General features: G+C 40.1%; 1 protein-coding gene across 3 annotated transcripts in view; it reads right to left on the bottom strand.

Moving 5' to 3' along the window:
• celsr3 (cadherin, EGF LAG seven-pass G-type receptor 3) overlaps positions 1 to 12122 on the bottom strand; it is a 70981-nt gene that overhangs the window by 38268 nt on the left and 20591 nt on the right. For all 3 annotated transcript variants that reach the window (XM_053504889.1, XM_053504890.1, XM_053504891.1), the window contains exons 4-8: positions 2170 to 2392; positions 1234 to 1349; positions 771 to 859; positions 494 to 651; positions 28 to 191 (exon numbers count right to left, since the gene is read on the bottom strand). In XM_053504889.1, coding sequence (XP_053360864.1) covers positions 28 to 191; positions 494 to 651; positions 771 to 859; positions 1234 to 1349; positions 2170 to 2392 — 750 coding nt within the window. The remainder of the gene's footprint in view (positions 1 to 27; positions 192 to 493; positions 652 to 770; positions 860 to 1233; positions 1350 to 2169; positions 2393 to 12122) is intronic.

Here is a 12122-nt window from a genome sequence, read left to right on the forward strand (position 1 = left end):
CACACACACACACACACACACACATACCAGGCAGGGTGCCGTTATTAGCAACATATCCTGCCATGTCCACGGGTCTGTTGTCAATGTGAAGATCCTTCATACAGCCAGTAAACTCTCTCGTTCCGAAAGGGAAATTATCTGGAACATTCGGGACTCCGCCCAGAAACAACGGCCCGGTCAGATCCAAAGATCTAAAAGAGACAGACAGACAGACAGACAGACAGACAAAGTGTGTATTAGTTTTACTGTGCTTGTGTGTATGAAAGCAAGAGTTACGGCGTGTACTGGGTGAGAATCCAAAAGTCAGGGGTCACTAATTAAAACACCGAGGCATTTTTTTAACAATACAAGGAGCGTTCGAGTCAAACCGGGACTAAGTGTTCCCTTACAATTTTTTCAAACAGGTTGTTTATTTATTTATTTATTTATTTATTATAAAATAAAATCTTGCTATTACACAAAAAAAATGTATCCTAGGTCCACGTGTACTTACTTCTTACTGCTGCTCTGCTTGCCCTGCGCTGCACAGCTGTAGTTTCCCAACTGAAATCCGAACCTGAGTGAGACAGCAGTGTCGCAGTCATCCACGCTCACTACAGCCACTTTCTCATCCGAAGGACCCTGTACCTCTCCGCTCATACTCCTTTTGGGCTGCAACACACACACACAGACAAATACTGACAATACTTACTAAAACATTAATTGCTATACTGATAATAAAAGTGTCATAAATACTAAGCTATTCTATACAAACACACACACACACACACCTTGTTATAGTAGTGGACATGGACCGTGTGCCAGTTCCCATCACTCACTCCTCCTGGCAGGTACGGGCTCACCTGCGTGGACGATTCACCTGAACCGAAGATCACACACAGCTCGCATTAATAATAATAATAATAATAATTATTATTATTATTATGATTATTATGATTATTATTAATAATAATCATTAATTCATCTTATTTATTTAGGACAGGGGTCGAGACTGGGGAATGCTGGGAATATCCTCTTATAGAAGGAATAGACCCTTGATGGGATCCTGGTCCATCACAGAGCATCACGCACACACATTAACACACGTTTATTCACACCTCCAGCTTCCGCCGTGAATGGAAACCAAAGAGATATCTCTAACACAGGACAATCACAACCACTCAGTGCTAAACCAACAGTAAACATTTCCCTTTAAACCCTGACACACACACACACACACACAAATCTACACACCTGTAGAGTACTTCAGCACCACTTGTCCATCCAGTATCTCTAGAGCCAGGAAGTCGTGCTTTTCGTTAAAGCGTCCATTATAAAACAACAGCCCGCTATTCTTAAGAGTGGCAAACCTGTAGAAAAAAAAATTATTAACATATAAACCAGGCACACACACACACACACACACACACACACACACACACACACACAGATAATAAACACACCAATTATAATGAAAATTCTGTGTGTGTGTGTGTGTGTGTGTGTGTGTGTTGAAGAAACGGATTATGTGTTATTGTGGATATGCCTCTGGAGGGTCATGGAACGGGGAGTTTATTGACCGAAAAGCCACTTGCCCTTGTGTGTGTGTGTGTGTGTGTGAGAATGAGCATGTGTGTGTAATACAGCAGGTAATATAGAAAAAAAGGTTAATAAAGAAGGGTAGACGACAAAACCTGAATGTTCTAGGCTACCCAGGGACGGGAGATGGAGTGCTGCTCTTTTCCTGCTACTGTTGGCTTTTACTAAATAATATATCGATGCTTGAAGTGTCATGGGGATTTACAAAAAAAAAAAAAAAACATATTCTATATGTTATAAGTTCATGCCACTACAGCGACTAAATCAGAGAACAGCTGGGATTGAGCACTTACTGAAGGAGAGAGATGAGCACGGTGTGATGGGATGAAAGAAAAAAAAAAACAAGAGATGGAAAGAAAGCCTAGCTTGGTGGTATCACATCTCTACACCTTTATCTACAAGGCAGCCTTCATCTCGCCTTATCTCTAAGGAATTCTCTTCCAAATCTCTCTTTTCATATATTTTTTTTTCACTTAATTAAAAAAACCTCTTAAACGTTATTGTCACATGAATAGAGATGCACTAAAGTGTGTGTGTGTTTGTATGATTTTTTATTTATTTATTTTTTTTTTAATATGTATCTGTACTCACGAGAGGGAGATGGACAGGTGGAACCTCTGTCGCAGTCCACTGAACATGATGAAAGATTTGGGAGGGAAGGACCGCGTGGTGATGGCGCAGTAGGGTTTCTCATAACCGCCCGCTGGACACTCGCAGCGGAAACCCCCGCCTGAAAGCTCATGGCACGTCCCACCGTTCCGACACACACCTGCTACACAGCGGCCCGTGCGCCGGTCAAATTCACAGCGTTCACCTGCCAAGAGAGGACACCATTAACCAGCTGCATTAACACACGTACTATATACACACACACACACACACACACAGCAGTGAGGATGTAGGAGGAAGAGAAGCAAAAAAAAAAGCAACACACACACTGGACTGGACTGGAGTCCCTGCTGTAATTCAAACCGCAAGTTTATATTCATTAACTAGACGAACTCGCGATGTTTGTGTGGAATTCGATTGCACACACATAAGCAGGTTTTAAAAAATGTACTACGCCATCTGTTGAATTTTGGAATGAACTCAAATTTTTACGTGTTACCGTGAAGTGCGCGGAATGAATGCGTGAGATCATGTACAGCGCCATCTGTTGAATTTTGATAATAACTATTTTGTCAAGGTCAATTTTTTATGATATAATGACATCTTTAAATTAGCATATCTTCTCTTCCCGTGGGCCGATCGCGATTAAACAAAGCCTGTATGTTACCTTAAGCTCGACCAAATACAGCAGTGAAAACGACATTCAAATACGTTCAGTAATGTTTATGTGATGCGTGCACAAAAAAACAGACAAGCAGACAGACAAAAATTCCAAAAACCATCTTGATGTGTTCTATTACTCATCTTACCTTCCCTCAAATAAATTTTTCGCAAATATCTTTACAGGTTTATTATATGTATAGATAATACCCAATGGTAGAATAAAACAAAATAAAACACTTGTCATCTTTGTCTGTCTGTCTAACCACCTGTCTGCCTTTATGTCTGTCTGTCTGCCTCTCTACCTGCTTGTCTGTCCGCATCTCTACCTGCCTTCCTATCTGCCTGTCTGTCTGCCTTCCTGTCTGTCTGCCTGTCTGTCTGTCTTCCTGTCTGTCTGCCTTCCTGTCTGTCTGTCTGCCTGTCTGTCTGCCTTCCTGTCTGTCTGTCTGTCTGGCTATTTAACTGTCTGTCTCCCTGTCAGTATGTTTGCCTGTCTTTGTACTTGCCTGTCTATCAGTCTGTCTACCTGTCACCCTGCCTGCCTGTCTAGCTGTCTGTCTGGCCTTTATACAGAGAGAAAAAGGGGTGAGACAGCGTGTTAATCTACATATCTGCATGTCTATTTATCTTCCAAATATTTATCCTGCTTTTCTGTCCCCCTGATAATCCATCCTTCTGTCTTCCATCTGTCTTTGTCTGACTGTCTCTGTATCGCCACTCTTTTTTTCCTCCTCCAGTTTATCCCCTCTCTCTCAGTCTGTCTGGGTTTTTATCGAAGTATCCTCTTTGTCTTTTCACTTTATCTTGAGCTTCCTGCCTCTCCTCCAGCCTGTTGATTCGCCTAGTGTCTGGTTCTCCCTCTTTCTGATTAGCGTTTATAGAAAAAGGGAATTTCACTCTCACAGACATGCACATTTGCTTCTGGAGGCGTTATGATCTTGAGCCAAAAGTTGACTGACATTACTGGTACATACAGTACAGCATTACACAGCTACAGTATGCACGTTAAATTATATGCACGTACAAAGGCGCACACATACACAACGATGGTGATGCCCAGTAATGATCCGGAGCTTCAACCTCTCTCTAACTCCCTGCACATTTAGATTGATTCCCCAGCACAGACACAAAATCCTCCCTGTGGCTCTGTGCTCCTCCCACCAGCCGAGCCCTGGTCCTACATACGCCCACCACACACAGACATCCCCCCACCCACCCCATACACACGTACAGCTTCAGGATACAGACAGAAAAACAAAGACGAACACCTAGCACACACAGACAACATAACACCACTTAAACTCAGCCCATGGCAAATGCACAACGTTTTAGCAAACACACACCCACATAAACACACATCCACAGGGGACAAAGGAATAAATCATTTTCCATCTCTTTCCATCACTCATCACCGGCTCAGCTACTCAAACCGGCTCAGCTACTGTGACAGATTTAATGCTCCTAATACAAATAAATGCGGAAGGAAATGAATAAAAATCGTCATTTAAAAGAGGGTTTACTGCTCTGTGTGTGAATGCATTCAAACCTTTGCGATCCCTACAATCACCTGCACAACAACAAATTCGCAATAATTTTACATCTCTAGTATTAAAGTATTCAGTTGTTACAGTAATGGATGTGTGTGGGTGTGTGCATGGTCACAGGAAACCATGGCTACTGGAGCCTCCCAAAAATAATCCAATAAAACCACCCTTATTACCCAAATTGAAAGCTGGTGTACAGGCACAGATTCGAATCAGGCAGGCAGAACCAGAAGCAGAAGCCAAAGCAGGGGTGTCTGGTCAACGTGTGTGTGTTAGCTTTTCCCTGGCAGTGCTGCACATGACGCAGAGCTGGATGAAACCCCAGGCAGTACGGGCAGTGCTCCAGTTTCCCAACAGCCCCGTTGTGCAAAGCATTACATCTATAATCCAATTCGCCATCTACTGAAGCCATAAGTCAAGCTGACTGTACTATCATCCAGCCACCATCTAGTCAAAGTGCTTATTCGTCTAAACAGCTACCAAGCTTGCTGTGAGGCCAATCAGCAGGAAAGGCACTAAAACGCAGTGCGGATCCAGGAGTTAGGGCACCACGAGCCACCAGGACAGCCTCGATAAGCCTCGAAACACATTTAACACCTCTCTGGAGCTGTAATTTAGAGATGAAAACTCTTCTTGCAAATGATGGGAAGAGAAAGAAGGCCATCAGGAAAGAAAAGTTTCATCATATAATACATAGCTGTATTAATTTGCATTGGTTCCCTCTAAGGGAGGAAGAGAATGGTGGTTAAAAAAAAGAAATCGCATTAAAGAAACACTGTCTTTTTTAATTTGGCAAAGACAAATAAGCAACAAAGGTGGAACTGAGACTCACTGCCACTTTAGCTTTGTGATTCTTCTACTGCTAAAAAGACTGGTTTAGTAAACTCACTACAATGTGATGTTAAAATGTTGAACTTTAATATTTTTAATGTGAAATGAATTAGGAATATTTGACACTAGATACGTGCGATATTCATTGGGGCCAGAAGCCTATGATAGAAGATTTTGTGCACAAGGTGGTGTAAACCCTGGATGGAGTGCCAATCCATCGCAAGGCACACACACACACTAACACACATTCTACAGGCAAATTGCGAAACTCCAACTAGCATGTCTTTCTGCATGTCTTTGGACTTTGGGAGAACACATAAGTCACATACAACATACAAACATAAAAACTAAAACCAACCTTGGAGATGCAAGGCGACAGCGCTAACCACTAGACCACTGCGCCGCCTTCATCCAAGTCAATTCCATCAATTTTTGGGTCATTTTTCTATTTGATTTAATTCACCAGTACAATAGTTCACTGTCTGATCTGTCTGTTTTAAGTCGCTACATTTATTATAAGTTTTGAAGAATTAGCCCTTAAAACTTGGATCTGTGAACGATCGCATAAACGATTTGATAAAAAAAACTTCTTATATGGAAGTCCTGCCAGTGTGAGCTGACTCTAAGAGTCATTAGGGTATTCAAACAGCCCATGTAGAACCGAAGTTATTATTATTTTATAATAACTCATATTATAACTCATATTATTATAACTCCACAGGATGTTTAAAAATATAGCACTCAAAAATTCATATAAAAACACAAGATTGTATGCTGTGACCCAGTGTGTTTGGCTCAATCATGTTTATATAGTTTGTCAAAATGAAACATATTTCATTTCATCATTACTGCATTACATCATTAGGTTGCGGTAAAAAAAAAAAGGTAACGACTCTATACTGCCTAATTCTGACCCTAATATACTGTATGTTTATAAAGGGGTTAAAAACTCATAAATGTATCTAATAAACAGGGAAATTCTATGTAATTTGTGTCGTACAAAACTCTAATCTTTTTTCCAGCCAGCCAGTAGGTGGTGGTATTGCAGCCAACCGCCCATAATCCCAAAAGAAGAAGAGATACTCTTGCAAAAGTACTTGTGGAAGCAATTTTATATAAAATCTGTGGCACATTTTGAATTAATTTAATTTAATTTTATGACATTTAAGGCTTGTAAGTTTACCCAAAAATGATTTAAAAAATAAAAGCGTTAATAATTTTTTTAAATCAAAGTTATTTAATTCAACCAGCAAAAGATCGATTAATTGCATAATCAATTAAATCACACAGCTCTACAAAATTTTAAACATTTTTTCTGAATATACTGTATATAAAACCAATCACTATAAAGCAATTATGATATCATATTTGATTTATATTTCACAGACACGCCTAAAGTTGAAACACATTGTGTCAAATTTGAAACTCGGCTAGACGCTTATTGTCCATCAAGTTTAAAACATGGGAACTGTTCATATGGTAAATCAAAAAGAGCAAAGCTGTTAGCATCATTAACGGTACAAACTTTCCTTTTACGATAAGCTTATCTTCTCACTTTTATAAATCAATTCTTCTCTTGCCATTTTTAATTCAATTTTAGCCAACAAAGACTGTCACTCCATTCCGCTGTAGTTCTAGAGCTGATGCTTAGTGTCTTTAGTTTCCATGGCGATGGCAACAAGTATTATTTTTGCTACGTGCAATAACACAAACAACATAATCTCTGTATTTCTTGGCAGAACTGTACCATACAGTACGTTGTACAAACCGCACGGGTCTCAGATAGCTCTCTCTTGCGATCGCTTTAAGCGGACGCCCAAACCACAGAAAATCCTTACATTACTGACAACGTAGCGTAGCAAGCAAACAAAGCATAAAAAACATGAATGAATATAAAGACATGAATATATACCACTAAGGTTAGATAGTCTTGCCGAAAAAAAAAAAAGGTGCTGAAGCAGAACGTGGGACAAAGATAGGAGGACGGAAAGAAAAAGACAAACAAAGACCAAGCGTGAAGCCTCGCTGACGGCGACACAAAGCAATTACGATAAAACATTTCACTCTGACGACTACCCAGCACAAAGCACTTAGAGACACACACACCTCCCTATTCACAAAGCACTTACACGCAAGCAGGCATGGGGAAAAATGCACAGAATATGTGACTACACTTTCGTGCCAGAACATGTCTCTTAAGGAAATAATCCATCCATCAAAAAAGAGGCTACCCATCCTGTAAAAAAAAAAAAAACTGTATTTTTAGAATCAAAAGTCTTTGAATCAAACTCACATACATACACCCACACACACATGTAAACTTGCACTCCTTTTTTGCCTAAGAATTCAGCTGAACCACGTCCAACTGCTCGCTTACAGCGATAACGTTAAAGAGAAATCTTCCACAAGTCACCAGAAATCTTTTCAATCGATATCTGTTGCACTCATACAGACGTCCTGATGTACTGTGTCTGATTACACACTGTGATTTTAATCTATAAACATGAGCAAGCTTCCACCCTAAAGCTGGACACCTAACATTATGTGGCAGTTATGTCGATTTTAAACGCTAGTTTTCCTCTAAAGTTAAAGACAGCACTGTATTGGAAAGCAAATTTTTTACCCTTAAATTTGCAAACACGGTTTATTTAAATAAAATGTAAGTATGTTTTTTTTTTGGGGGGGGGCGCTGTCAATATTACCACGTTAACACGTTATCAATCTAGAAATGTTAACCAATGACTATTTGTAAACGCAAATTTATTACATGACCAAGTTCAATCCTAACGCCGTCCCATGCTCGCGGCGCTATTATCCGGCTGTGTGTGATAATGGCACGTTTATTGCGGATAATAAGAGCTTTGAGGAAACATCACCAGGTGTGCGTGAATGGTAGGTTTCATTATAAAAAGCTTCTAAATGGAAGGTTGGATAAAACTAAAGTTGTTTGCTTAAGCTTCCTTATACAGAATGGAATAGTTTAATCATAAGATATGGGAGTGGTGGCTCAGTTGGCTAAGGCTCTAGGCCGTTAATTTCCGAATGTAAAGATTCGGGTTCTGAGTATTTAATTTTTTTTTTATTAATCAGGATTAATCACAGACTATAAAAAAAAAACGTTTCAATGCTGCAGGTGGTCAGTCCATCTCTGTTCTACTTCCCTCTGCTTCACAGATGAAAGTTAAAAAATTCCACTTTTTGATGGAGCAGTTAAACAAAACACTTGTGTCTCTGAGTTGGTAACTATAGTAACAGCAACTCTACAGATGTCTATGTCCAAAAAGGACTGTGTTGGTATAGACTGCATATCACATATTCATCCATCTTCAGTAGGAACCTCTGTAGTCCAAATAGGGACTGTGGAAGCCAATGGTAATTACCATTTACCATTTTATGACTGCGGTGGGACACGTATCATACATAAAGCCATAAATATGCCTGAGCACTTTGTCATTTACTATTTCAGTAAAATTCCATGAAACCTAATTGACTATATGTTTTCTCTCACACAGGTATAAAAGACAAGCCAAGTCTATTATTATAGGCAGCACGGTGGTGTAGTGGTTAGCACTGTCCTTCCAGACCGGGCTCGATTCCTGTCTCTGTGCATGAAGTTTGCATGGTTTCCCCGTGTTTAATAGGTTTCCTCCTGGTACTCCGGTTTCCTCCCACAGTCCAAAGACATGTAGGTTAGGCTAATTGGTGTTCCCAAATTGCCCGTAGTGTGTGAATGAGCGTGTCAGTGAGTGTATGTGTGTGCCCTGCAACGGATTGGCACCCTGTCCAGGGTGTACCCCACCTCGTGCCTTAAGTCTCCTGGGATAGAATCCAGGCCCAGCCCCCCCCGCGACCATGAATAGAGGATAAGTGAGTGAGTATTATTAATATTATTATTTAGTTTAGCTTCTAAGGTCTAAAATTGGAAAATTAATTGAAAAATTCTTCACTTTTTCAGTCTTGGCATAGGAATGCCTCGCTGTGGTGTACACATAATCTTTATTTAAACTGTTATTATTTTGTGATTTTCTCCATAATTTAGTCATACCCAATTCCCACTTGTCTCTCTGTTAGGCGCACAACTACCAACTTCGGAGGACGAGGACTACCACCTTCTTCTTCCAAGATCTGTGATTCCAGCTGACTGCATCTTTTCAATCCGCTGCTCACACAATGATAGAAAGCAGGATAGCACTCTCGGAGGAAAGCGTTATCCGCCTCTCCGCTTGTGTAGACTCACAGCTATCCATGATGGGCTAGTGTCAGTACGATTGATGTTAGAGTGAGGGGGGGATGCCCCCTACACCAGGACAGCATAGCCAAAGTGTTTTCTAGACTCCTGGCTACAGATGGCTGTAGCATCATCCAGAAATCGAACTCACGACGAGTTCTTGGAGTTCGGCCAAACGTGCTTCCATTACACCACTCGGGACCGTGCGCACACATTTCTGATTTGCAAGATTAGCAAGATACAGTTTATCATCATCTGGTACAGCCATTATCCAGTATATAACATTAATCTTACAACCGAAATTATTCTGTACATCATAGACACATTGTCTGCACTTATACTTTACCTTTGTATATCATAGCATGCAGATTTTTATTTTCCTAGCTCATTACGGTCCTAAATTTGAAGAAGGGCATATGACAAAAAAAAAGAAGAAAAAATATTTGTAGTCATTTCTTCAATTCATGATACTGTGTGTACTATATGCTTGCTAAAACCTGAATGTTAGGGAAAAAAAGAAATTTATATATATATATATATATATATATATATATATGTATATATATTATTATTATTATTATTAATAGGTAAAAAAATATACACATTCTAATAATTCTCATACATTTCAAGACTAAATTAAACACTATTTCTGAAACTGCTGACCCACTGAGATGTTCACGCGAAACCATTTCTAGGGTTTTCAGATGCCGAAGAGCATTCTTAACACCGGGTGCCACTAATGTCACCTAAGAACAGGAAACTGATGCTACAATTTGCATGAGCTCACCGAAATTGGACAATAAAAGATTGGAACAAGGTGGCCTGGTCTACAGTAACTCAATATGACTCCTCGTCTAAGTTCCTGCTGCAACATTCAGATGGTAGGGTAAGACAACATGAAACAGGGGCACATCTTGCCTTGTTTCAATAATTCAGGATTTTGTCTTATCACGCTTTGGGTCGCTTAGTACCAAATGAACATCATTTATATACCACAGCCTACCTGAGTATTGTTGCTGACATGTCCATCCCTTTGGGAAAAATCATCTCAAACTGGTTTCTTGAGCATGACCATGAGTTCACTGAACTCAAACAGCCTCCACAGTCACCAGATCCCAGTCTAATTGAGCACCTTTGGGATGCGGTGAAACAGGAGATGGACATGCAGCCAAGAAATGTGCAGCAACAGCGTCATGCTATCATTTCAACATGGACCAAAATTTCTCAGGGATGTTTCCAGCGTCTTGTTGAATCCACGCTATAAAGAATTAAGGCAGTTCTAAATGGGAGATTGCATCCCAGTTCTACCAATATCTACTGTACCTAACGAAGTGGCCGGTGAGTGAATACACTTACGCACCAAAAGCACAGGCCACCACTGCTCTAAAACTTATTTCACTCTCTCTCTGTCTATCTTTCTGCTCATCCTTCCGATACATCACTCTCTCCTCACATTGTTCCTCTCCTTGCTTCTCCCCTGTGCTGTGTATGTGTGTACTTTGCTATTTATTCTCTCTCCTTTATTCACGTGATGTTTTATTCATCAAAGCCCCAGCTTACCCAACAGGCAAAGTAGCTCCCCCCACCCCGTCCTTTCACACATGTATGACCCTCAGGGGAACCCCATCTGCCCCTATCCTCCCTCCATCCTCTCTGTCCCCCTCTCTCTGATCTTTCCTTGTCTCTGTCTCCACACACGCAGTCTCTCCTACACTTTCTCCTGTCCTCTGCATATCATTTCCATCTCAAATATCTGCTTCACTTCTTCACAGTCGTCCTACTTTATTACTTTTCTTCTTCGTGTGTTTCTCTCTGCCTCTTACTCAATCACAAATCACAAATTTTGCTCTCATGCTTTAATTCCCTCCTCCTACAGTTGCCTCTTTATTTCATTACTTGTCCATTAATTTCTTCTTTCCATTCCCTCCTTGTGCATTACTCAATATCTAGCTCCATTTCATCTTGCCTTTCGTTTTTTTTAAGGTGTGGCTTTCTTATTTCCTCAAGATTTTTTTTAAGGAATTAAGATTGCTAAAACTGCTTTTTAAACATTTTAATAGCTTGCAAAAAACAATTAATCCTTAATCCAGGAAACAATTTCCCTGGGTTAGGAATACACACACACACACACACAAACACACATTCACTCCTATTTGTTTTATTCCTCTTACTGTTCCACAGCAATACCAGTTATAAAAGGTCTTTCCTCGACCCGCATCTTTTTATTTCCCCATCTTGTATTCTGTGTAGTGTGTGCCGTACAACTACCCCTAAATTCGTCATTACTATAGAAACAATACAACTTATTAACACCTCGCTAAACCACATTCTCACCAATCATACTGGAATTTTCAGAGACCAGTGGTACACGTTATTGTCATTTCTGAAAAATTAATGCCTGTTTTATCTGTAATGTTAAATTTGCATTTGAGAGAAACTTCTATTCTTGGCCTGAATGAAGAGAATCCGCATGAAATTACTGAGACTTTATGAAGCAACGATTTAATTTAGAGTCTTTTTGTCAGCTGCCACAGGCATGATTAATGTCAAGCCCCGAGACGATAGATCTGCCTGTAAATTGCCTATCAATTTTTTAATAGATGGTAAATAATATTGTCAATCTCCAAAAATACAATTCTGTGCAAAGGTCTTGAGTTGTCCTTCATTTT

The sequence above is a fragment of the Clarias gariepinus genome, chromosome 9 (assembly GCF_024256425.1).
Source record: "Clarias gariepinus isolate MV-2021 ecotype Netherlands chromosome 9, CGAR_prim_01v2, whole genome shotgun sequence".
In the NCBI taxonomy this organism is placed as follows: Eukaryota; Metazoa; Chordata; class Actinopteri; order Siluriformes; family Clariidae; genus Clarias; species Clarias gariepinus.